At 39.8% G+C, this 26,310-nt stretch overlaps 2 protein-coding genes across 9 annotated transcripts in view; both read left to right on the top strand.

Annotated features, from left to right (window-relative positions):
• The window catches only part of LOC125466508 (uncharacterized protein C7orf57-like), a 112,512-nt gene extending 99,229 nt beyond the window's left edge, over nt 1-13,283 (top strand). The window contains exon 9 of the mRNA XM_048561084.1: nt 12,086-13,283. Coding sequence (XP_048417041.1) covers nt 12,086-12,107 — 22 coding nt within the window. The 3' untranslated portion in view covers nt 12,108-13,283. The remainder of the gene's footprint in view (nt 1-12,085) is intronic.
• Nucleotides 13,284-23,837: 10,554 nt separating this feature from the next.
• Nucleotides 23,838-26,310, top strand: part of LOC125466806 (uridine phosphorylase 1) — a 159,828-nt gene continuing 157,355 nt past the window's right edge. For 5 of the 8 annotated variants that reach the window (XM_059641356.1, XM_059641370.1, XM_059641361.1 and 2 more), the window contains exons 1-2: nt 23,841-23,955; nt 26,214-26,260. The gene's annotated coding sequence lies outside the window, so the exon portion shown is untranslated. Of the gene's footprint in view, nt 23,966-26,213; nt 26,261-26,310 lie in introns of all 8 variants that reach the window. The other 3 variants (XM_059641333.1, XM_048561866.2, XM_059641377.1) reach the window with 3 other exon arrangements.

Raw genomic sequence — 26,310 nt, 5'->3', positions numbered from 1 at the left:
TCAGGATAGTGCATTGCCTCCATGGTGCCAAGATCAAAAATGTCTTGGACAGGGTGCAGATTATTCTGAAAGGAGAGTGTAGTGCATGTTGGTACCAATGGCACAAATAGAGAAATGATATAGAGATACCAGTTTTGGATTGGGGTGAACAAGGTCAGAAATCACATAACACCAGGTCACAGCCCAACAGGTTTATCTGAAAACACAAACTTTCGGAGCTTCACTCCTTCTTCAGGTGTTAGTGAGACAGGTAGTTTCATACACAGAATTTATACATAAAAGGTCACACCACTGATAAACAAACCTAAGATGTTAAACAAACCGAAGATGCTGTTAAATCGTAATCATTTAGAAGATTTTAATTGATATGCATATGTTAAATCTGAATTCCTTTCATGTCACTGTCCTGAGAGCACTAAAAGTTTTATCAGTGTAAAGAAGTGATATTTCAGGCCAGACAATGCATGTTAGGTTTGAGGCCTTTTTAAGAATCTGTTTACGTTTTGGTTTGGAGTCAGACTGGTTTTATTTCTAACGTGAAAATTTAAAAACTGACTGTCTATAAAGTTCGTGCTTTTTCAACAAAATAGAATGTATCTGCAAATAACAATTCACCCCTGAGGTGGGTGGGTGTGTGTGTGTGTGTGTGTGTGTGTGTTGGACATAAAGCCTGGTTGAGGCCGTCCTCACGGGTACTAAACTTGGCAAACACCTCTGCTTGGCGACTCTGTATTGCGTGTATCCCGAAGTCCGCCTTGAAGCACATTTACCTGAAGATCCAAGTCTGAATGTTCTTTACTGCTGAAGTGCTTCCCCATTGGGAGGGAGCATTCTTGTCTGGTGGTTGTTGTGTGGTGTCCATTTATCTGTTGTTGTAATATCTGCATGGTTCCACCAATACACCATGCCCTGGGGCATCCTTGCCTGCAGCATATGAGATAGGCAACATTGGCCACATCACATGAGTGTCTGTGTGCACGTGGTGTGTGGTGTATCCATGCATGATTTTAGTGTCCATGTCGAAGATCTGACATATTTTGCAGAGGTCGCTATGACAAGGTTATACAGTGTTGTGTTCAACGTTGTCCTGAAGGCTAGATAGTTTGCTGTGAACAATGGTCTGTTTTAAGGTTTTGTTGTTTGAAGGTGAGAAGTGGAGGCTTGGGGAAGACCTTGGCGAGATGCTCATCATCATCATTGATAATGTTTTGAAGGCTGTGAAGAGTATATCGTAGTTTCTCCTCTCCCAGGAAAAGGAAATGAGCCGAGAGATTAAGAGGATGTCCTTAAGGGTAGTAATATCTGGACTACTACCAGTGCCAAATTCCCGGGAGAGTATGAATAGGAGGATAGAGCGGATGAATGCATGGCTGAGGAGTTGGTACAAGGGTTAGGATTCACATTCTGGACGACTGGGATCTCTTCACAGGTAGAAATGATCTGTATAAGAGGAACAAGTTCCACCTGAAATGGAAGGGAACCAATAAACTTGCAGGGAAATTTGCTAGTGCTACTCAGGAGGCTTTAAACTAGTTAGGGGTGGAGGGTGGGGTTATGGTTGGTGGGAATCAAAACAGTAGTGAGAAATGAAAAAAGGCTAAGATTGGTATAGCAGATAAGGGGAACAAGTCAAACAAGAGCTTGGCAAAGAAGGAGCTAAGACTGATAAACTGCATTTGTGTCGATGCAAGAGACCAAACAGGCAAGGCAGATGAACTTCGGTTATGGTTGGGAACATGAGACTCGGATATCAGCTATATTTGGAACTACGACAAGGGTTGGATAGGATTGCCGGCTTCATATTCTGGGGTATAGATGCTATAGGAAGGTAGAAAGAGGCTAGAGAGGAGTGGGATGGCATTTTTGGTTAGAGCATAACATTATAACTGTATTTAGGAAGGATTGTTTTTCTATTCACTTCGTGGGATGTGGGTGTCTCCGGTTGGCCAGTATTTCTTGGCTATCCCAGTTCCCCTGTGAAGATGATGGTGAGCTACTGCAGTCTTCCTGCTGTGGGTTGACCCACAATGCCATTAGAGAGGAAATTCCAGGATTTTGACCCAGAAACAGTGAATGTACGGTGATATATTTCCAAGTCAGGATGGCGAGTGGCTTGGAGGAGAACTTGGAGGTAGTGGTGTTCCCATATGTCTGATGCCCATGTCCTATGAGGTGGAAGTGGTTGTGGATTTGGAAGGTGCTGTCTGAGGATCTTTGGTGAATTTCTGCAGTGTCCCTTGTAGATAGTACACACTGCTGTTATTGAGCATTGGTGGAGGGATTGGATGCTTGTGGATGTAGTGCCAATCAAGTGGGCTGCTTTGGCTTGGATGGTGTCAAGCTTTTTGAGTGTTGTTAAGGCTGCGCTCATCCAGGAAAAGGGGAGTATGCCATCACACCCCTGACTTGTGCCTTGTAGGTGGTGGACAGGCTTGGAGGAGCCAGATGGTTAGTTACTCGCCACAGTATTCCTAGCTTCTGGCCTGCTCTTGTAGCCGCTGTGTTTATGTGGTGAGTCCAGTTGAGTTTCTGGTCAATGCTAACACCAGGATGTTGACACTGGGGGATTCAGTGATAGTTACACCATTGAATGTCAAGGGATGGTGGTTAGATTGCCTTTTATTGACGATGATAGTAGCCTGGCATTTGTGAGGCAGGAATGTCACTTGCCACTTGTCAGCCCATGCCTGAATATTGTCCAGATCTTGTTGCATTTGAACATGGACTGCTTCAGTATCTGAGAAGTCACGAATGGTGCTGAACATTGTGCAATCATCAGCAAACATCCCTACTTCTGACCTTATGATAGAGGGAAGGTTATTGATGAAGCAGCTGAAGATGGTTGGGCTTAGGACACTACCCTGAGGACCTCCTGCAGAGATATCCCAGATCTGACATGATTGACATCCAACAACCACGACCATCCTCTTACGTTAGGCATGACTCCAACCACTGGAGACTTTGCCCCTTTGATACCCATTTATTCTAGTTTTGCTAGGGGAGATCGTCCAGCAAAGTTTTATATGGGTAGAACTGAAAAATAAGAACGGGATGACCACCTTACTGTGATTGTATTATAGGTTCCCCGACAGTGGAAAATTGAGGAGCAACTATGTAAAGAAATCCCAGATATCTGTAAGAATAATAGGATTGAAATAGTTGGCGAGTTTAAGCTATAAAGAGTGGGTAAATAGGCTGGGGTTATTTTTCCTGGAGCATTGAAGGTTGAGGGGTGACGTTATGTGGGTTTATAAAATCATGAAGGGCATGGATAGGGTTAAAAGGCAAAATCTTTTCCCTGGGATGAGGGAGTCTAAAACTAGAGGGCATAGGTTTAATGTGAGAGGGGAATAATTTCAAGGGGACTTAAGGGCCAACTTTTTCATGCAGGGGTTGGTGTGTGTATGGCATGAGCTACCAAAGGAAGTGGTGGAGGCTGATTCAATTACAACATTTAAAAGGCATCTGGTTGGTATATGAATATGGAGGGTTTAGAGGCCTATGGGCCAAATGCTGGTATTTTTTTTTTCTTTATTCATTTATGGGATGAGGGCATTTCTGGCTAGGTAGCAATATTTTCATCCAGAGCGTGGTACATGCATGGAACATGCTGCCAGAGGAAGTGGTAGAGGTGGACATAATTACAACATTTGAAGAGCATCTGGATGACTATATAAGTAGGAAAGGTGTAGGGGGATATGGGCCAAATGTTGGCAAATAGGGCTAGTGTTTGGGATGTCTGGTCTGCACAGACCAGTTAGACCAAAGAGTCTGTTTCCATGCTGTATGACTATTTTTGGGACTTGACTGATTTATACCTGGGATAGCCGGTGCTGTTTGTGTCCAGTATTCAGTTAGAGGCCATAACTCCCTCTTCTGCGTCTGCCCTGTAGACAGTCTCATTCTTGCTCCCAGTTTTTGAGGAGATGGAGAAGAAAGACGTAGGCAAATTCCAAAGGAAAATCATATTGACTCAATGTTAATTCTGGTTCTCTTTCCCTAGATCCTGCCAGACCAGCTTAGTTTCTCCAGTTCTTTTTATTTCAGATTTCCAGCATCTGCAGTAAATTTGATCTCGGATAAACGTATATCATGTAATTGAGAAATTTTCCACCTCCAACCCACCCCTTTCTCTATCCCTCACTCTTCATCTTCATTATTTTGGTAGATATAAAGCAAAAGAGTGCAAAGAAAATCTTACTGTCAGTCATCTCTTACCTATCTAAGAACAGTGACTGCACTTGTGTTGCTGTAAATGAGAAAAGGACATTGAGATTGCAGTCTGGAGGAAAATAATTCATTGAACTCTGTAGCTCAATGATGGAAGTGCAGTAAGTAGCAATCTAAGTGAATACTGATCTGAAGCTTTACACACGTCCAATTTTATTCAGCAGAGAAGTAGCAACATGCCTATTGAGAATATAGGATTTGTTACATAGCAGGATTGACTGCATAACCAGATTCAGCATGCATGCTCCCACACGACTAGATACAATAAGGTGCTTGTAAAAACATAACATAAAGAAACATTTCTGCTGAAATTGCACTTTTAAATTGCTTTATCAGGACTATGAAAGGATACACAGCAAATAGTTTGTATAATATCAATAATTTTGTTTAACTGCGAACAATTTGCTGTTTCCTTGACATTTACTCAAGTGAAGAATTGCACAAAAGAAAATTTCAACATGCCATTAAAGCATCAAAATATTCACCTGAAAGTCAGGATTTATGAAATCTGGGCATTCATATACCATACATTACTTAAGGCTTGAACACCAACTATTTCCCTGCACCTATAAGTAGAACAAGATCCAAAATAACTAAAGATAACACGGTGTGAAGCTGGATGAAACACAGCTGGCCAAGCAGCATCAGAGAAGCAGAAATGTTTGACATTTCGGGTCAAGACCCTTCTTCAGAAGGGTGTCGACTTGAAACGTCAAACCTTCCTGCTCCTCTGATGCTACTTGGCCTGCTGTGTTCATCCAGCTTCACACCATGTTATCTCAGATTCTCCAGCATCTGCAGTTCCGACTATCTCCAAAATAAATGAGTCAGGTTTGTTTCTGGAGAACTAGAGAGCATAACGTTGACAGATTATAACACCATAGCTATCCAGAAGCCGTAACGCTTGTTTCAAAAATCTCAATGTCTTGATCCCTCTTTCTGATACAGTCATCAAAAATGAGACTAATAAATGAAATAAATATAACTTATAAACTAATTGCCAGGAGTATAAGGGTACCTGCATTTACTTTCAGTACATACACTGGTTCAAATGTAAAGTTCACACATGAGATTTTCTCCATTTTTTTTGGGAAACTAAGGTTAAGGGTACTGGTGCAGGGCTACTTCAGATTGAGGAATCCACCAGAAATGCTGTACAATCTCAAGATCACAGTGATTCAATTACATCACTGCAGTAAGACATGAGATTATGAATACAGAGTATATTGTTTGATAAATGTGTAGAATGCAGCGTGACATTAACACACACAATGCTGGATTTTATTTTATTAATTGTGATTGAGATGGGTGATGTGGCAAAGCTATGTTTTTGTTGACTATATCTAGATATCTTCAGGTGGTAAGCCTAACCATACCCTATCGCAGGACCCAAACTTCTCCTTAAACTGCTGTAGTACCTGTTCTGACTGTAATCTACAGTAATGTTAAGGGATAACTTCCAGAAGAAATGCTTAAACATGTATCAGTCACAGAAGTGAGGGATGAACCCACAATTTGATGATATTTCCATGATGCTGGGTGTTAAAACAAAACTTTTATAGCAACACAAACTTATGATTAATGAACTGTTGCTGGATTTGCCAGTTCTAAAGGCTAAGATGTGCTAAAAATTGATTGTTATCAAGATGTCCTCTTAATCAGTGGTAGAGGATGAAGAATACATGTACAAAACACAAGAGTAAATAATTACAAAACAACTTTGACACAATTTAGAACTCTGTATTTTTGCAAAACAGAAGTTATTTTACCTGAAGGCATAAAGAAAACACAGTCAGAGGAGACAATGGTGTAAATTAATATAAATCTTACTGCCTTGTGTGGTGATAGATGTTGGTCATAAATGCTAATTAGACCTTATGTCTGTTCCAAATATGGTCTCTGGAATCTGAAGGTAAAGCTGAAGTAAGACGTGCTCACACCAGCAATTTCCTTGGCTTCAGGCTCCATAGCACTGAATGACAGTTTATAGCCAGTACAGAGACATGTTCAGTAATGCGACTGGCATCCTCCTGGGAGATTCAGTGCTGGAAGCTGCCCTTACACAAATACAAGCTGCATTTGTACCTTAAAATTGGCTACCACATGGTGTTTTTAAAAAAACATGAAAATTCCATCATATCAGTCCAGACAACTGCTATTTTCGCACATTATAATGTTACTTCCCCTAATATAGAAACATAGGATAAAACAGCAGAAATCTGAGGAGTAACCTTCATCTGTTACCCCCTCATCCTGGATTCTCTGATCATTGAGAGCATTCTTCCTGTATCATCTAATTAGAATTTACTAGGCTTCTATATGCACTTCTCCTCATTCTTTGAAACTCAAGTACATATAGTCCAAACCAATCCAGTGTCTCCCCATATATCAACTCCAGCATCCCTACATAATAGTCCAGGTGTAGTGTTTCCAATAGCTTGTACAGCTGCAGCAAGACATTCCCATTCATGTACTTGAATCCTCTAAGAAGGCCATTGGCCTTTCTCCCCCACCAACTACTGCACCTACATGCTTATTGTCAGTGAAGAAAAGATCAGAGTTAACATTTTGGGTCTGGTGACCCTTCTTCAGAACTGTTCTGATGAAGGGTCACCAGACCCAAAATGTTAACTCTGATTTCTTTCTTCGCAGATGCTGCTAGACCTGCTGAGCTTTTCTAGCAACTTTTCTTTTTGTGCCTGATTTACAGCATCTGCAGTTCTTTTAGTTTTTGCTTATTTTCAGTGTCTGGAATACAAGGATATCCAGGTTTTATTGCACCTCTCCTTTTCCTAATCTATTACCATTTTGATAATAATCTGCCTTCCTGTTTTTACTACCAAAGTGGATAACCTCATTTATCCATATTATACTTCATTTGCCATGAATTTTTCCCACTTGTCCAAATCACCTTGAGGCTTCTCTGTATTCTCCTCTCAGCATACACTCCTATTAACTTTGAGTCATCTACCAATTTGGAGATATGACATATGGTTTATATCACAATATATATTATACTGGGTCCAATTACTGATTGCTATGGTGCGTCACTAGACACTGCCAGCCACACAAAAAGATTTTACACACCACAAAATATCAAAACAGACCTCCAATTATTTCCAGGTAGGTACGTGGATAGAATTAGGTAGATAAGGTAAAGATTGGTCTGGCTTATTGAACACATCTCCTGCCTCTGATTGCTAATGCATCAAATATGGTTCAGTTATTAGAACACTTGCCTCTGAGTCAGCAGGTTATGGATTGAAATCCTGAACTTGAGGATGAAAGTACAGTGACACTCCTGTGCACTCAATGTGAAAACACTTGAATTGGTGTTTTTACTAACAGTCCTGAGGGATGCAAGATGAAAAGATTCAACAAAATATGTCTTATTATCAGCAATACTCACATCTGTACTACCAAACAACAGTATGTTAGTTATATTCTTGTAGTGGAGAAGTCAAGAGGACCTTGGTTCCTGACTTCAAATTAAGTCAGACGGCAGTCCCCACTGAAATCGAAGCCAACAGAATGCGAGAGAGAATTGGGATCAAAACTTTTTTTCAATTTGAAAAAATGTACTTTATTCATAGGATGTACAAAAAAAACCATTTAGTCACCCACCCAGTCATGCAAGCCGCTCCAGGTTATCCAGGAAGTACGTACACCAACTAAAGGCAAAAACAAAACAAAGAAGAAAAAAAAAACAGAGCAAAGAAAATACCCCGGCAGTCGTCTCCTCGCACAGTCCCTGTTGGCCCCCTGACCAGTTGGGGAAGGTGCCAGCTGGGCCCAGTTGGGAATTGGGATCAAAACAATTCAGAAGCAGGATCCTGAGTTTAGCAAACTGAGGCCCTTAACAGTAACTAGAGAATAAATAAGTGGCAGTGAACAGACAAATGAGTCACATAATCATAAAAATTAGCAATTAGAAGAACTATATAATTGAACTCTGCCACCCAGCTGTTTAAAGATCAAGGTGTAATCCCACCATGATGATGTGAGATCTAGAGCATTAATTGTAGATATCCACTGTAAATAATTAATTCTTCTAAGTTACACTTTTCCATTAACATTTGTAAAATGTTGTTGAGTGGAGTAAAGAATCCCTATTTTATCCTCGTCATGCATTTAAGTATCCTGTATATTATTGAGGTTAATGATGCACCGATGAACTGTATTGTGTACTGAGTACTTAGAGAACATATAACCTGAGACTGCTGAGGCATGGGGCAACATTCCCTCTAATTTTTTCCTGCTATGCAGAATTACCAGGTCCATATTGCACGGGGGTTGGGGGTGTAAATAGATATACATAATGCTGTATTCTGCAAATACTTGTAATATCAAGCAAAATATTGGTGTCTGGTTTTCTTCTTCACCATCTGACTTCTGAATAAATTAATAATGTGTCATGATATTTAAAAGTGTCAGAGGATCTCCTTGTGGATCTTCTCTTGGACATAACAAAAATGGCCATGAACAGATATAGGAAGTGAGCCATAGTGGGTGTTGTTAGACCTGACTACTTGACTGTCCCCCATGGCTACATGCAAATTTGGGTGAATCTAAAAATGGAGAAATGATGTTGACTGGCACTCTGGAAGCTTCTACAATTGGGGAAGCAGTGCAGGGACTACAGTGCTTCATCTCCCTCCAAAATGTTATTTTAATTTAAGTAAAAGTTTCTGTTTTGAAAGATTTTAAAATTTTCTGATCACTGTTGGTAGAGATTTGACTAACAGTAAATCCTCTTTAAAATTACTGCTTACAGGTCAGCAATTTGTCTGGCCATGATTCCATCAATGCAAGCCGGGAGAAATATACAGAGTGCAGTTTGGTTTCTTACACCACTTGTTGCTGTATTTCAGAGGTTAAAGGTTGTCAAGACAGCTTTCTTCAGTCACTTTCAAACTAAGTGTGTAGGGTAAAGGGAAAGGAGTGGAGGTAGGTTTTAGGAGAGGGGGAATAGGGTCGCAGGTGTGAGGTGTAGGTGCCTAGGTGGATAGGGCAGATGGTTTTTGGTTCCAGCAGGATTGGTTGGGAGTTCAGTGTGGTGGCTTAGCAGTTTAGAGTTGACGGTTCCATTTGACATTTATCTGAGGAGATAGCTTTGTCGTCCTCCAACTTTTTCTGGGTTAAGCTTTATTGAGTCCAAACCCACTGAATTCTTCAAAAGTAAGGGGCTTTTTATTTTGTAGGGTTCGAGATGCTGAGGAATTGCTGGTTGGAAGTTTAAATTGTCTGGGTAGTTCTCATGGAATTAATTGCATCAGGAATTCTGCATGGTCCCAACATGCAACTCCAGTCTACTCTGATCCATAGACTATTTAACCATTGGACTATCTGGGTCAATATTAAAACAATACTTGAAGCAAGTGAATACACTTTTAAATATATACTAAATCCAGATCAAAATGTACTTCTATCAATTCTCTAATACACCATTGACACCATTACTGATATGGCCAATATTAATTGCCACCTCTCGGCTTGGAAGACTGAGTGGTTTGTTGGCAGGGGTTGTTCTAAGAGTTACCACCATTAGCTAAGCTAGACAAGATAAGGGTCGCAAATTTCCTTCCCTAAAATAGCACTGGTGAACCTCTAGGCATTTTAAGACATTCTATTAGCTTTATTTTAGAAGCACTAAAAGCAAATGAGATACTTTGTACTTATGGTGGCACAGTGGCTCAGTTCCTACCACTGCTGCAACACAGTTCCAGGGGCCTAGCTTCAATTCCACCCTCGGCTGACTGACTGCCTGGAGTTTGCACATTCTCCCCCGTCTGAGTGGGTTTCTTCTGGGTTCTTCTCAAAGTGCAAAGATGTGCAGGCTAGGTGAATTGGCCATGCTAAATTGCCCATAGTGTCCAGAGATAAGTAGGTTAGGTGGATCGACCATGGCAAATGCAGGGTAGGGGCTTTGAGTCTGGGTGGGATGCTCTTCAGAGAGTCAGTGTGGACTTGTTGGGCTGAATGGACTGTTTCCAACTCTAGGAATTCTATAACTCCTCTAAGGTTTCATTGCTGTGCCCCTTTAAATATCAACCATTTTAATTTGTTCCAAATGGTCGTTTGTTTCTGAAGAGTGCAAGATGAAAAGCTTCGGCAAAATGTACCTTCCTTCGATATGAATTTGTTTCAGTTACTCTAAAATTGTAAATCGAGACTGCAGGGACATTGTGTGTGTGAGGGAGGAAGTAAAAATGCATGATTCTGTATTCTTTAAGTAATTCTAATATGAAGTAAAATATTGATGTGGGATTTCCTGCTTCACCACCTGATTGAAACAAATTAACAAGAAGTGCTACACAGTTGGAGGGTGCAGTCATTTGGATGAGGTGATTAAAAAAAGGCCTTCTGTCCTCTCTCAAAATAGAAAGGATTCTATTGTATTATTTTGAAGAGCATCCTGACCAATATTTGTTCCTCAATTAAAATCAGTAGAAGTGATCTTCTGGTAACTATGACACCGCTGTATGAATGAGCTTATGTGTGCAAACTGGCTGCTGTGTTTTATATTACTACAATACCAAACTTCAAAAAGTATTTCATTGGCTGTGAAGCACTTTGGAACATCCTGTTGTAGTGAAATATGCTACATAAAGAAAAGGCTTTTTTGTTTTCTGAAATATTTATTGTTAATTTAAATGTCAAGACAGTTTTGCTGCCTTCGCACCGAGGGACATGGGTCAGAGTGCATTTAAAGTGAGCAAAACTAACCAACTTATATTTTTGGGCTCTGGTCATTACCTAGGCTCAAATTACTCAGTCATGGATCTGCTGCATGCCATTGTTTAAGCTCAGTAATGAGTGAAAATACAGAAGGTAACGGCTGGCTGGTTTAGGGCCTTGTCAAAAGAAACATCTACAGTGCTTTCTGCACTAATTCCATCCTGTTTGCCTTGATAGGTAAAGGAGTTTAAATTATTTCAGTTCTTTAGCTGTGTATTGGCCCATGATTCTCCCATTGCAGAAGATTCAGAGTTTAATGCCAGCTTTTTCTTAGTGCCCTCAAAATTCATGTTTCCAGGCAACAGAAGGTTAGCCATACCCCTTTCGCTTCATCACTGTAACTGGCCACTGAATACTCTGTCCAGAAATAACCAGATGACATAGGTGAAAATTTGGCACTGCTGCTCCCTCGTCCCTTTTCCTGCCCTTGGCAATTAGATACTCAGAATCACTCGGGTCTTTGATCAAATTCCCGGAACTTCCTCCTTAACAGCATTGTGGGTGGAGCTACACGAAATGGACTTCACATTTCAAGAAAGAGGCTCACCATCATCTTCTCAAGGGCAAGTTGGGATGGGCAATAAATGCTGGCCTAATCAATGATGCTGACTTCACATGAATAAATAAAAATATTTATGTACTTCAGACAAGAAAACTTAGCTCCAGAACATCACACTTTTTAAATCTGCTATTCTAAAATTTTATCTTAATATGCAATATGAGCATATATAATCTTTAAAGAATTTTAATGTAACAGTTGACTTTCACTAATTTCTAATTCTCCCTGAATGCTGCAGGCAGTTTCTACTTTTTTTGACAAAGGAAAATTTTTAGTGAATAGATTCTGTTCAATAAAACATACATAAATATTTGAGCAATAGTAATTACCAGAGCTGGTAACCTCCCTTTGTAAACAAACAAACTTAATTTAGTGGTCAATACTTTATGCAGAATAATTCAGGAAAATTTTAGAACTGGAGTTTTCAAAATCATGCATCAAAGGGTAACAATGATATATCTCCCTTTTAACCACTCACTGATCTTTAATTGATGTTATCATGGTATTGTGCTGTATGGAATAATGTGATATAATCTCTTCTTCCATTCACAATTTTAGATCTAGAGACATGCCAGCTTGAATTGACACAAGCAGACAAGATGTGAAACCTCACATGTCATGCAGATATTAATCATCACAGGACAAAATAAATCATGCCTATTAAAAGTGGACAGCTGCAAGAAAACAGTGACTAGCTATCAGCTCTAAGAATTTCATGTAATTATTTACGTAACAATTAATATGTATTCCTTCCATTATAACACCTTAATTTGAATTGCTTTAATAGTAAAAGAGACAACTTAATTCTTCTTGAATGGGCCTTTGTTAATCCAGCAATATTTACAATTAAACACCATTGAGTTATAATGTGTAAAAGATTGATTTGAGTACTAAATATCAGTGACTAGTTACAGAGTACAAAATAATCACTGAGGACCATGATATGCTTCACCATTCAGCTGATTGGACATATTAGTATCTATTGTATTTCAATGAAAAGTTCTTTAAAATCAATGAAAGCTTGAGGGTGATATTCCTTTTATATTAAAAGACAAACTTCAAACATCAGTGTGTATGCAATTGTTCAATGATTTAAAAACTGGTACTTACCCTCTCATGCTCATTTTCTGCTGAACTATTTTGACCTTTACAAACTACTAGATCATATTTTACACTAAAACAGTGACTGTTCTAGAGGCCAAGATACCGCTCAAATTTAAAGAGTATATAACATGAAATTTAAACATCTTCATCACACACTTTTCCTTCAGTTAATGAGCAAATGTTACATAATTCTTCATGCAACACACAATATTGTACCATGTTAGAAGTATTTGCCTACAAGTGGACGGAAAAGCCTATTCTGGACTTTCCTTATACAATCCTTACACTGCTTCGTAACCATATTGATTAAAATATCAAGCATGGAAAATATCCACAATTATTTTCCTATCTAACCTCACTTTTTAAAATAACTGCTTTTATAAATTGAAGACTACTCATGTTGACTGTGCTACATTTATATGTTGTCAACTACACTCAATCTAAGATGTTGATAGTTTTGCTGCCATATGTCACCTAGTACATTTGATTAATGGAGATGGATATATCATTCATGTAGCATGTTACATATAACATATGCTGTATTAATTATGCTAAATATTACAAATACATTCTGTGCTATACCAATTGTTGCTGACAGAATCCTGAATTTATAAAACTACTTACAGTTCTGTATTTAGAACAGTTGCATAATAAAGGGCTTTTGTCTTATTACTGTCATCCTTTATCTGATGTTGTTTACTGAGATAAAATGTTGTACCCTTTCCAATGCTAACAATTCCATTGTTAGGATTTACTTTATGACAAAATGTATTTCTGAATTTGAATTGCTGGATTTAGAACTCCTCAAAGATAGGTGTGGACCTTTTTTACTCTTTCAAGAGTCTTCTGTAATATTGATAAATTTTAACTCCCAAAATTTGTGAATTTGAATGTAATGGGAAGAAAAAATGTAGGAAACCTCAAACTCTAACACAACTCACAACTAATATCCAAATTTAATAAAGACAAAGCTGTGTTTGGATCACTAACTCATTCCAAGAACATATATTGCTTTAAATATTTTAAGGAGATTGTATGCCTAGATAATTTGTTCTGTTCCAATTTTAACACAATCTGGTTTTTCAGGCCTCAGAAAGCTGACACCTCAGGGAATTACTGTTTTGAACAGATAAATACTATTCTAGCATTTCTTGTGCACCAAGAAGAGCAGTGTGGCTCCCTCAATCCACCAAACAATCCTGTTGACTCCCCAGTGATTGGATAATTGTTGTGTTTGATCCCTAATTCTTCCAGTGAACTTCCTGAATTATGATCTCCTCCTGGACCTTCATCATTGACCTTCTCCCAACCTCTGAGCTCCTGAACCTCCCATTAATGACCAATAACCAAGGGATGATCACTCCAGACCACTTAGTGATGACAGTCACCCAGCCACAAATCTCTCCACACCACCCTACAAGAAAGCTGGAGGGTCTGAAGGCAGAAAATTGCTAATTGGGTGTAAATACAAAACATTATCTGACCTCTTTCCCCAATTGGGAGACTGAGACCTCAGAAGTGTCCAGATCAGTGATGAGTCCCTGATGAAATGCTCTTTTGAAACGCCAGAAGTAAATTCTCCTGCCTTGTCTTTGGGAGTCAATTTAAAACCCAGGTGGGCTTCAATTCCTCCAAATTGACCAAATATTATTGGTGTGATTATACATTTTACTCTCATGTTATCTGCCTCCAACTCAGAATACCACAATCTCCACCATCCAAAAGGATGAGAAGGGTCCTTAACCCACTGCAGCTGTAACGGATTCAAATCCCTTGCTTTGGCATTAATCTGATTCATATTTGCTGTCCAGCCACTTAAATCAAGTGGCCTCCCCAAGGACTCAAGGTTGCTGTGGCAACATATACTTTCATATGCATATTGAGGCATGGAGCTATGGATAACAATGGCAGAAGCTCAAGTTTCTTCCTGTCACATCGTTGATCAGGAATCTGTCCTGTTCTTACTACTGCAATTGGTATGTGTTGGAAGGATTTAAAAGTTGATCATCTGTTTCAACACATTATCAACTTACATGCTTTGGCCATCAGACCCTAAGTTAGACTTGATCTAGATCTTCTGGCCCGGAGACAGGGATGCTTCCCACAGCACCACAAAAGTTCCTTAAATAAAATATGTCTTTGCCAATTCTATACTGGATCCCAGCTGAAGGCTGTGTAGAGATCCCAATCTAGGGAATTTCTAATCCTCTTTTGCCCCTTATATAATTTATTTTGTTGGGGTAGGCTGAGGTTCTCTCGCCCCAAATTCCTAAAAGGAATTCACAATGAAAGCATACTAATGACTATTCTGCTGATCATACAAACTGTATCATTGGTGGTGTTTCAATGCTAGGGTTATGAAATTTGTAGGGTCAGGCTTTTCCAGTCCCTTTAATGCCATGGGCAATGGCAAAAGATATGAAAAAATACTGACTTTGAGAAAAATACTTCTGATTTTCCATTTAAAGTTTATACAGTGAGTTCAAAGTGGCAATGAGTGGAAACTAATTTATTTTCATGCATTTACATCTCTTATTAGACCAAATCATCTCTTTTCTATGCAGCTTCTAATTCTCCTCTCCTTCCCCAAGAAACTGAATGTTATCCATTCCTGACATGAAAATCAGAACTTGTGAATCTAGTATGCATACGAATAAACTTTGTTCCAATATTGCTGCAATCACAAAACCAGTTTATGAACATTTAACATCCAAGATGACAAAAAACTGCCAAATTGTAAAGAATACCAAACAGCAACTGGATCAAGACTTAAGATGGTTGTTATTCAGGCTCACTAATTATTCTAGTTTTACAACACGTGAACCCCAGGTTCCAGGACAGGAGTCGGGGGAGTGACAGTCAGTGCTCAGTCGGCAGAAGGCCCCCTATTCTTGGATCAGAGGCTGAGGGCAGGACCAGGAGCAGAACTGGTGCCTGTGATTTCTGTGCCTGCCTGAGCCAGTTCAACAGTTCCATTCAGAGTCGTCTTCACAGAATACAGTTAAACCTCTGTACTGAGAAGTTACAAACAATAGCATATGCAATCAGCAGATAGTATACAAGGAGCTGACAACAAGATATTCTGCCTGTGCATTTCAGCCACTGCCAATTTTTTGGGCAGTGCAGGATTTCACGTACATCACAGATTTAAGCGTGACATTTTACATTAGTTACATACGTCATTGATATATTGATGAAGACTGGAAATTAATTAGCTTCAACACTCATCGATTAAGTGATCATTGGAGGTGTTCACAGAGACATTTACATTGCAACAACTAAGACCGTAAGACAAAAAGATCTAGGAGCAGAAATGGCTACCATTGAGCCCATTGAGCCTGCTCTGTCATTCAATGAGATCATGGCTGATCTGATGGTCGTCAATTCCATTTTCCTGCCTTTTCCCATAACCTTTGATTCCATTACTGACTAAAATTCTATCTCAGCTCTGAATATACTTAACGACATAGCCTCTATAACCTTCTGCAGTAAAGAATCCATAGATTGACTATCATGTGAGAGAAAAAGATTCTCTTCATTTTTGTCTTAATTAGGTGAATCCTTAAACTGAAATTATGCCCTGTGGTTCTAGATTCTCCCGCATAGGAAAGCAAACTCTCTGCATCCATCCTGTTAGCACCCCCAAGAATCTTATATGCTTCAGATAGACTTCTCTCATGCTTCTAAACCCCATGTCTAACCTACTGAATTGTTTTCTTTAGCAAATCCCTCCATATCCAGGATCAACCTAGTGAAGCGTTTCTTGACTACCTCCAACGCCAGCATAACTTTCTTTGATAAAGGGATAAAACTGTTCACAGCAGTCCAGTTGTGGTCTTGTATAGTTTTATCTAGAGCTCCCTATCTTATTCTCCATTTCCTTTGAAATAAAACCCAACTGTCTCTTTGCTGTCCCTTTTAACCGCTGACCCTGTATGCTAGTTTTTGTGATTCGTGTATGAGGACTGTATTGCTTCTTTCTGTCGTGTTTCCCCATTTAAATAATATTCAGCTCTTCCAGTCTTCCCGGCAAAATACATTACCTCACATTCCCCCAGTTGATATCCTATCTGCCAGTTTTTACCCACTCATTTAACCTCTGTACACTCTTCATGACATCCTTAACAGACATTTTCTCACCATTTTTGTGTCATTTGCAAATTTGGTGATAATACATTCACTTTCCTCATCCAAGTTGTTAACATGTACTGTAAATAATTCTGCTTCCACCATCAGTCTCTGATGTGAGCTCAAGGATCAGCAAGAGCTCACAGGATGCCGCTGGAACCGTAACACTTTCCAAGGCATAGGCCCCTCTCTCGGAGTGAACCCATTCCACGGAACCCTGCCCTTCACAGAAGTAAATTATATAAGGTGCAAAAGGGAGTCAGAAACTCCCTAGATTGGGATCTCTATACAGCCTTCAGCTGGGATCCAGTATAGAATTGGCAAAGACATATTTTATTTAAGAAACGTCTGTGGTGCTACGGGAAGCATCCCTGCCTCTGAGCCAGAAGATCTATATCAAGTCTCACATAGGGTCTGATGGCCAAAGCATAAATGTCTTCTTTTAATTAGACAAACTTCTATTCCTCTAATAAACTATCCCTGAAATAATGAGTGCAATCTTATTAAACAGTCCTATGTATGCAAACTTAATTAATATGTTTTCCAATCCAAATATATTACATCTTTGGTTCCTTTTTATTTATGTTGATTGTTATCTCAATGCAATAAAGGAACATCTGTAATTTTGGGAAACTTTAATCTGCGTACGGATTTTAGTGACAATACCACAAAGGAGGAATCCCTGGAGCGTTTACAAAGTGGTTTTCTGGACCAATACATTGAGAAACCAACTAGAGATGAGGCCATCATAGACTGGGTATTGTGTTATGAGAAAGGAATAATTGGCAATTTAGTTGTGCTGACCCCTTGGGGATGAGAGAGCAAAATATAATAGAATTCTTCATCAAGATGGAGAGTGACATAGTTCATTCTGCGACCAGGGTCCTGAATCTAAATAGAGGAAACTATGATGAAAAGTGTGAATTACCTATGTATGACACCAGGTTATAGTCCCACAGGAGCGAAGCTTCAAAGGCTTGTGTTTTCTGATAAACCTGTTTGACTATAACCTGGTATCATGTGATTTTTGAGCTTATCCGCCCCAGTCCAATACCAGTATCTCCACATCTTGTCTATGATAGATTGGGAAATGTTACTTAAAGGGATGGCGGTGGATATGCAATGGGAAACTTCCAAAAAGTGCAAAGGTGAACTGTAAAAATTGTCCATTCCTTTTCCTGGCACAAAAGCAAATTGGGAACACCGTGAATTACAAGGGAAATTAGAATAATATTAGATTCATACAAATAGGACAGAACCAACAACAGACTTGTGACATGGGTGCAGTTTAGAATTCAACAAAGAAGGATAAGGGGATTGATTAAAAAGGGAAAACATAGTACAAGAGTAAGCTCGCCGGGATCATAAAAACTAATTAAAGATTCTATAGGTGTGTGTGGGGAAAAAGGATTGACAACAAATATAGGTCCCTTACAGTAAGAAGCAGGAGAATTTGTTATAGGGAACTGTTAAACCCCCTCAAAACATATGAAGGAGATAGCTGAGGCCTAACTTTTTCTTATTTTAAAAGCCAATGCCAGGCATTGCATTCTGGATGCAATTTGATTGGTCAAGTTATTAGTCTTGAAGCAAAACATACTTTATTCATACACTATAGTTAAAATGCAACAAAAGAAGGAACAAATTGGAATCGCTTAACTCTGCCAGAAAACCTAAAAGAATAATACAATACTTAAACTACTAAACAGTAACTGTTCCAACAAAGTAACATTCCATTAATACACTTGGAAGGGCAAATCCAATAAAATAGTTTTTCTCACATGTAATTCTCTAGTCCAGGAGGAAAAATATCAAGAAAAAACTGACAGAGTAGAAGGGAGAAAAGTACTATAGCTTCCAAGCCCAGCTTCAAGACTGTAGCAACTGTTCCAAAAGAAAACCAAAAACTAAAAATTATGATTCTGTTGGAGTTTGGCCCCACCCATTCAGGCTGCTTCTATTGTAGGAATTTTAAAAATAGGCCCAAGGCTTCACAAAGTGTTTACTTTATTGGCTCTGATTAGAGCAGTTGTCACATTTGTCTCAACATTTTTCCATAAAGAAAGGACAATACCTCTTAAAGCCATGGTATTGTGACAGGAACAAAGAAATAAGTTCACATAGTAGGGAGCAAAGAACATTTCAGAAATATTGGCAATCATAGCGTTTAATGAGATGGAGGAACTGAAGGAGAAAAGTGTGAATAGGGAACTAGTGTCAGGGAAATTGTTGGATCAAAGGCTGTCACATCCTCAGATCCTGATAATCTATATCCCAGAGTAATTGAGGCAGTGGGCCTAGAAATAATGGATGCATTGGCGGTCATCTTCCAAGATTCTTTAGGCACTGGAGCAGTTCCTACAGATTTAAGGATAGTTAATGCAAACCCACTATTTAAAATGGGATGTTGAGAGAAAACTAAGCATTATAGACCAGCCATTACATTGGTAATAGAGTTATTGCTAGAGTTCATTATAAAACATTTAATAACAGACCACGAGGAAAACAAAGACAGGATTGGATACAGTCAGCATGGATTTATGAAAGGGAAATCATGATTGGCAAACCTACTGCAAGTGTTTGAGGTTGTAACTTGTAGAGTTGATGAGGGGGTGTGGTGGTGGATGTAGTTTATTTGGACTTGCAGAGCTTTTTGACAAAGTCTCACATAAGAGATTATCACGTAAAATTAAATTATGTGCCATTAGAGGTACTGTGCTGTGATGGGTGGAAAATGGTAGGCAGTGACCAATGGGGTACTGAAGGAATCAGAGCTAGGACCCTGGCTATTCACAAATATATCAATGTAATATCTCCAAATTTGCAAATTACAGAAAGCTAGGTGGGAGAGTGAGCTGTGAGGGACATGCTTCAGGATGATTTGGATAAGCTGAGTGTGTGGGCAAATGAATAACAAATAAAATGTAATGTGCATTAATGTGAGGTTATTTGCTTTCATAGGGAAAACAGGAAGGCAGATTATTATCTGAATGGTTGTAAATTGAAGGAGGGGTATGTTTAACGAAACCTCGGTGTTCTTGTGCCCCAGCTATATTGTGGGAAGTTAGGGTGGAAATTGTAGGGTCTATTGCAGAAACACTTGTATCATCTATAAATGTTGGTGAGGTGATGAATGACTAGAGAGTGGCACATGTTGTGCCTTTGCTTAAAAAGGGATGTGAGGAGAAGTCTGGGAACTATACAACAGTGAATTTGACATAGTGGTGGGTAATTTGTTAGAAGTGATTTTGAAAGAAAGGATTTGTATGTAATTGGAGAGGCAAGGAATGATTAGGGATAATTCAGCATGGTTTTACGTGTGAGAAATTGTGTCTCACAAACTTGATTGCTTTTTGAGCAAGTAACCAAGAAGATTGATGAGGGCAGAGCGGTGGATTTTGTCTCCCAGGACTTTGGTAAAACTTTTAATAGGTTCCACATGTTAGACTAATTAATAAAGTTAGATCACATGGGATTCAGGGTGAGCTTGCTAATTGGGTACAAAATTGGCTTGATGGTAGAAGACAGAGGATGATTGTTAAGGGTTGTCTTACCAGACTGGAGAATTGTCACCAGCAGCATTCCACAGGGATCGGTGCTGGGTCCACTTTTGTTTGTCATTTATAATCAATGATTTAGATGAGAATAGAGAAGGCATATTTAGTAAGTTTGCAGATGACACCAAAATTGGTGGTATAGTGGCACTGAAGAAGGCTATTACAAAAGGCCTTGATCAGATGAGTCATTGGGCTAAAGAGTGGAAGATGTAGTTTAATTTGGATAAATGTGAGCTATTTCATTTCAGTAAAACAAATAAGGGTAGGACTTATACAGTTAAAGGTAAGGACCTCACTGTAGAACAGAGAGACCTAGGGGTTCAGGTACATAATTTTTTTGACGATTGTATCACATATAGATAGGGTGATTAAGAAGGTGTTTAGCACACTTGCCTTCATTACTCAGACCTCGAAGTATAGGAATTGGGACATTATGTTGAGATTGTACAGAATGTTGGTGAGGCCTCTTCTGGAGTACTGTGTCCAGTTCTGGTCATCCTGATATAAAAAGGATATTGTTAAGGTGGAGACGGGTCAGAAAAGATTTACCAGGATGTTGTCAGGAACAAAGGTTTTGAGGTATAAGGAGAGGCTGGATAGGCTGTGACTTGTTTTTCATTGGAATCTAGCAGGTTGAGGGGTGACTGTATGGAAGTTTATAAAACCAAAAGAGGCATAGATTAGGTGAATGGTATGTGTCTTTTCCCTAGAATGGCGTATTCCAAGATTAGACAGCATATTTTTAAGCTGAGAGGAGAAAGATTTAAAAATTGTGAGGGGTATTTTTTTTTACACAGAGAGGTGGCACATTGGTAAGTACTGCTGCTTCACAGCACCAGGGACCCTGATTTGATTCCACTCTTGGGCGACTGTCTGTTTGGAGTTTGCATGCTACCCAACACCACCCCCCCCCCCCCCCACCCCCCGCCAATGTATGCGTGGGTTTCCTCTGGGTGCTCCAATTTCCTCTCACAGTCCGAAGATGAGCAGGTTAGATGAACTGACTGTGCTAAATCACCCTGTAGTATCCAGCAATGGGCAGGCTAGGTGGATTAGCTGTGGGAATTGCAGAACTACAAGGATGGGGTAGGCAGGTGGGTCTGAGTGGGGATTTAGTTTGGAGGGTCGATGTTGACTCAGTGGGCTGAATAGCCTATTTCAACACTGTAGGTGTTCTATGAAGTGGTTTCTGTTTGGAATGAACTTTCAGATGAAGTGGTGGATGTTGATGCAGTTACAACATTTAAAAGATATTTAAATATGCACATGAATAAGAAATTTTTGGCGGCACACGGGCCAAGCACAGACAGATGGGATAGGTTTAATTTGGGATTATGTTTGGCATGGACTGGTTGGACTGAAGGGTCTGTTTCCGCGCTTTATGACCATGGTTGTGGCTCGTACGATTACTACGTTTAAAAGGAATCTAGACGGGTAAATGAATGGGAATGGTTTAGATGGATGGGGCCAATTGCTGGCAAATTGAACTAGTTTATTATAGGATTTCTGGTTGGCATGGATGAATTGGACTGAAGGGTCTTTTTCCATGCTGTATATCTCTATCAGTCTATGACCCTACTGAAAGTAAGCATGCAGTTGCAGCAAGTACTGAAGAACTCAGATCGTATGTTGGCCTTCATAGTGGCAGGATTCAAGTACAGAAGCAGGGATATCTTGCTGTGATTATACAGGGCTATTGTAAGACCACACCTGGAGTATTCTTCTTCCAATAGAAGGAGTGCAGCGAAGGTTTACAGGACTGATTACTGGATGGCAGGACTGATGTATGGGGAAAGCTTGAATTGGTTAGAATCATATTTCTCGAGCTCAGAAGAACAAGTGGCAATCTCATAGAAACAAATAAGATTCTAATAGGACTGGATGGGGCAGATGGAGGAAGGTCGTCACAATGGTGGGGTAGTCCAGAGCCAGGATCTACAGCCTAAGGATACTGGGCCTGCGACAAGGAGAACTGAGTTCACACAGAGAGTGTGAGCCCATGGTATTTGCTACCTCAGAAAGTATGAGACCAAAACACTGTACGATTTCAAGAAGAAATTGGATATCACACTTGGGGCTAGAGGGATCAAAGAATGTGGGGGTAAATTAGAACCGATTGTTTAGTTGGATGATCAGTTATGATCATAATGCATGTTGGAGCAGGCCGAATGGCCCATTCCTGCTCCTTTCTATGTCTCTGTTTCCGCGAAGAACCGTAATAATGTTTTCGGGCACAATTTCCCTTCATTAGATCATGTTGACTCGGCTTGGTGATGTTATGCATTTTTAAATGTTCTGCTATTACAACCTTTATAACAGATTTAAATATTTTCCAATAACAAATGATGGCATAATTGGCCTGCAGATATCTTTTTTGTTGTGTCTCTTCCTTTTAGAGTTAAGGTATTGCATTCCTAATATCTTATTCAATGACTTCTGATCCAAGTCTTCACAGGTATCCCAGTTTATTCTGAGTAATGAAGGAAATGATCAAAGATGCACCAGATATACAAAATCATGAGGGGCATGATTAAGGTAAAAAGAAAAAGTATTTTTTCCCCAGGTGGGGGAGTTCAAAACTAGAGGGCATAGGTTTAAGGAACCAGGGAGGAAAATATTAAAGGGACTTAAGGGACAACATTTTCAAGCAGAGGGTGGTGTCTGTATTGAATGAGCTGCCAGAGGAAGTGATGGACATTGGTACAATTACAACATTTAAAAGGATGGATATATGAATTGGAAGAGTTAGAAGGATATGGAACAAATGCTGTCAAATGGGGCTAGATTTATGTAAGATATCTGTTCAGCAAGGATGAGTTGGATCGGAGGGTCTGTTTCTGCGCCATACATCTCTGTGACTCTGTGTGTTTGTTGGTGGCTCCTCCTACCATCACTACAAGCAGGCCATCCGATAATATTTCTGGGAGAATTTTCAAAAAGATAATACGAGAAAAACCTTCCAAGCGTACAGCCATCAGAGAAGCTTCTAGTCAAAAAGTAAATATTTGCACTTATAATGCCTATGCTATCTTTGCCATGTTAACTCTATCCCCACATCACAGAAATTCATACTGTCATACAGAAATAAATGCACTGGTTTATGGTTTGGAGTTAGATGTTTGCCAGATCTGGTCAAGACAGCAGATTGTCTCCCTGAAAGACAGGATGAACGGTGTGTGCTGAAAGTGAGAACCAATGAATAGCAGATTTGAACTCTGAGCATGAAGAAGGTTGTCCTACAGTATAAAGAGCTAACACTTGGCTGTAATATGCTACAGTAAACAGTATGGCAGAGGCATGGCACCGGAACGCTATTCAAACCAGCATTTCATACACCAGCCAGGACACGCCCCCGGCCCCAGTTAAGCCACGCCCCTCACCATCCCGTTCAGTGACGGTCACGCCCACATGCACCTCTCGTCCCGCACCATTCGGCAATAGACCCCACCCACAGACACGCCCTCCTCGCCGTCTACCTATGCCACACCCCCGTCACCCGCCCTCTATGTTGGCCCCGCCCCTCCCACTGATGTTTCCTGGCTCCACCACCTTCCCTCACTGCCGGGCGTACCCTCACCATGGAGACGATGCCGCTGTAGAGAGGAGTACCCCGATTCCGTTGCCGAGTGGACCGTGCCGGTGAGTAAGGGTGAGCGCTGTCGCCTTGTGCTGGAGGGTGGGAGAGATCGGGTTCATGTTTCGCCCTTTCCCTCAGTCCCAGGCGGACTGTGATCGCAGTCGGCATCCATCCCGCTGAATCCCCAAACCCCATTCGCTTGCATCTTAGCTGCTGCTGTTTGCCCGCTCTATGGTGTCAGGCTGACAAACTCTTCAAAAGCAAAACCCCGAAAGAACTGCGGATGCTGAAAATCACGAACAAAAACGGAAGTTGCTGGAAAAGCTCAGCAGGTCTGGCAACATTTGTGAAGAAAAAAATCAGAATTTAAAAAGGTCCGGTGACCCTTCCTCACAACTTGCGTACAATTATACAATTGCTTACAAACTCTTCACTTTTCACAACCACTAGAAATACTTTACAGCTCATGAGTCATAAACAGGAACTGAATAACCGACGCGTTTAGCTAACACCCAAGAACATAATCAGCACCGTCCTCTCGTGTCATATGAATTATTATTTCCTTTTGAAAGTTAGTTTTCTTGCAGTCCAGCCCTGATGATTGCAAAATGGAAAGCTTCAGCACCATGTCTTCTTTTATCAATGCTTATGCTATTTCTTTTCAGTTATATCATTTATATGTTTTTTATCTCTTCCCTAGTCTTCTCTTGACAAGCGGTTCCTTGATCTTTCCGATTAACAGTCAGTGTAGACGGGGCAGGAAAATAAACGAAAAGCCGAGATAGATATTCAACGATACAACAGTGCCAACTTTGTAATATTTCTTGCAGACCTGATGATATTTATTTTATTGCAACTTTAATAAGACGGTGGAGTTTCTTACTTCGGGCAGAGCAACAGTTACCACGCTCATTGAAAGCAGTACTACCCAATATTTCAGAATACTATAATTTATCTGAGATACCCTCTATCCCAAATCACTGAGAAAGTTAACACCTTGTTGAAAATCTAATTCGTTTCTTTCACTTGCCAGTTCCTTGTTAGGTGTTAAGAGTTTTGGAACATGGATGTACATCTGAAATAGGAGGAGCAGATTAACTGTAGTCTGATTGGGTCTGAATGACCTACTTCTGGTCCTATATTCTTGGCACTCTGTATGTGCATGATTGTTGCTTTGTGACTACAAAGTCTAGCTCAGAAGCATTAAGGTTGCCTTTGTAATGTTTGCACTGAGTCATGAACACTGAACTTTACAAGATGGTTATGTTTTGAAATTCAATTCAAACTAAAACATAGAATTCCTAATTTCACAACAGCAAGAGAAATGTCCATGTGGTCTGGTAGTCATGGGGTAGATGAACTCAAGTGGATGTCCTCTGAGGTTAGTTGCACCTTTTACAGTATCTCATTGAAGAAAGGACAGCAGCCATTTGGGAGACATAAACAGAAAAGCTAATGCCATGGACAAACCAGGAAACAAAAAAAACCCAAGAAACCACAGGTCAGTTAGCCTAACATCTGACATACTAGAAATGCTAGAACCTATTTATAATCTCAATTAGGAACTTTGCTGATGGGACAGAATTTATGGTTGTTAAATTTGCTGGTAACATCAAGATAAGTTGAACGGTAAGTTGTGATGAGGAAATGAGGAGTTTGTAAAGGGATATAAATTAACTCAGGGGACAAAAAGTTGACAATGGAATATAAATGTAGGAGAATGTAGGCCTTGTCCACTTTGGCAGGAAGAATAGGAAAGCAGTGCACTATTTAAGTGGAGACAGATTACAGAATCCTGCACTACATAGATCCATGTGTTCCAATACATGAATCACCAAAAGTTTAATATTAACTGCAGCAAGTGATGAGGAAGGAAATGGAATGTTGTTGTTAAGTGCAACAGAATTTGAATACAAAAGAAAGGAATTTTTGCCACTGTTCCATGGGGCATTGATGGGACATCTTCTGGAATACTAGGTACAGTTTTGGTCTAGTTACTTAAGAAAGGATATAATTGCATTACAAGCAGTTCGGAGAAGATTTATTGACAGATTTCTAGAGTGAAGGAGTTACCTTATGAGAAAAGGCTAGACAGATTGGACCTATATCCACTGCAGTTTAGGAGAATGAAAGATAATTTTATATAAATATCTAAAACCCTGAATGAACTTGACAAGGAGGATATCAAAAAGTATCTTTTCTTTTAGTGGACAAACTAGAACAAGGAGACACAATTAATAAGGTGTCTCTCAAATTAAGACAGACGTAAGGAGAATTTATTTCCTCAGGCCACTAATCTATGGAATTCTTCTTCCTCAAGAACTTCATTAGCTTCTTGATTGTCAAGAGAGTCAAGAGTTGCAGAAGGTAAGGAGGAATATAAAGTTAAGGCCACAGTCAGATCACCAATTGTCTTA

This window comes from Stegostoma tigrinum, chromosome 2, assembly GCF_030684315.1.
Source record: "Stegostoma tigrinum isolate sSteTig4 chromosome 2, sSteTig4.hap1, whole genome shotgun sequence".
In the NCBI taxonomy this organism is placed as follows: Eukaryota; Metazoa; Chordata; class Chondrichthyes; order Orectolobiformes; family Stegostomatidae; genus Stegostoma; species Stegostoma tigrinum.
The sequence above is the reverse complement of the archived record's forward strand: the minus strand, read 5'-3'. Positions and strand labels throughout refer to the sequence as shown.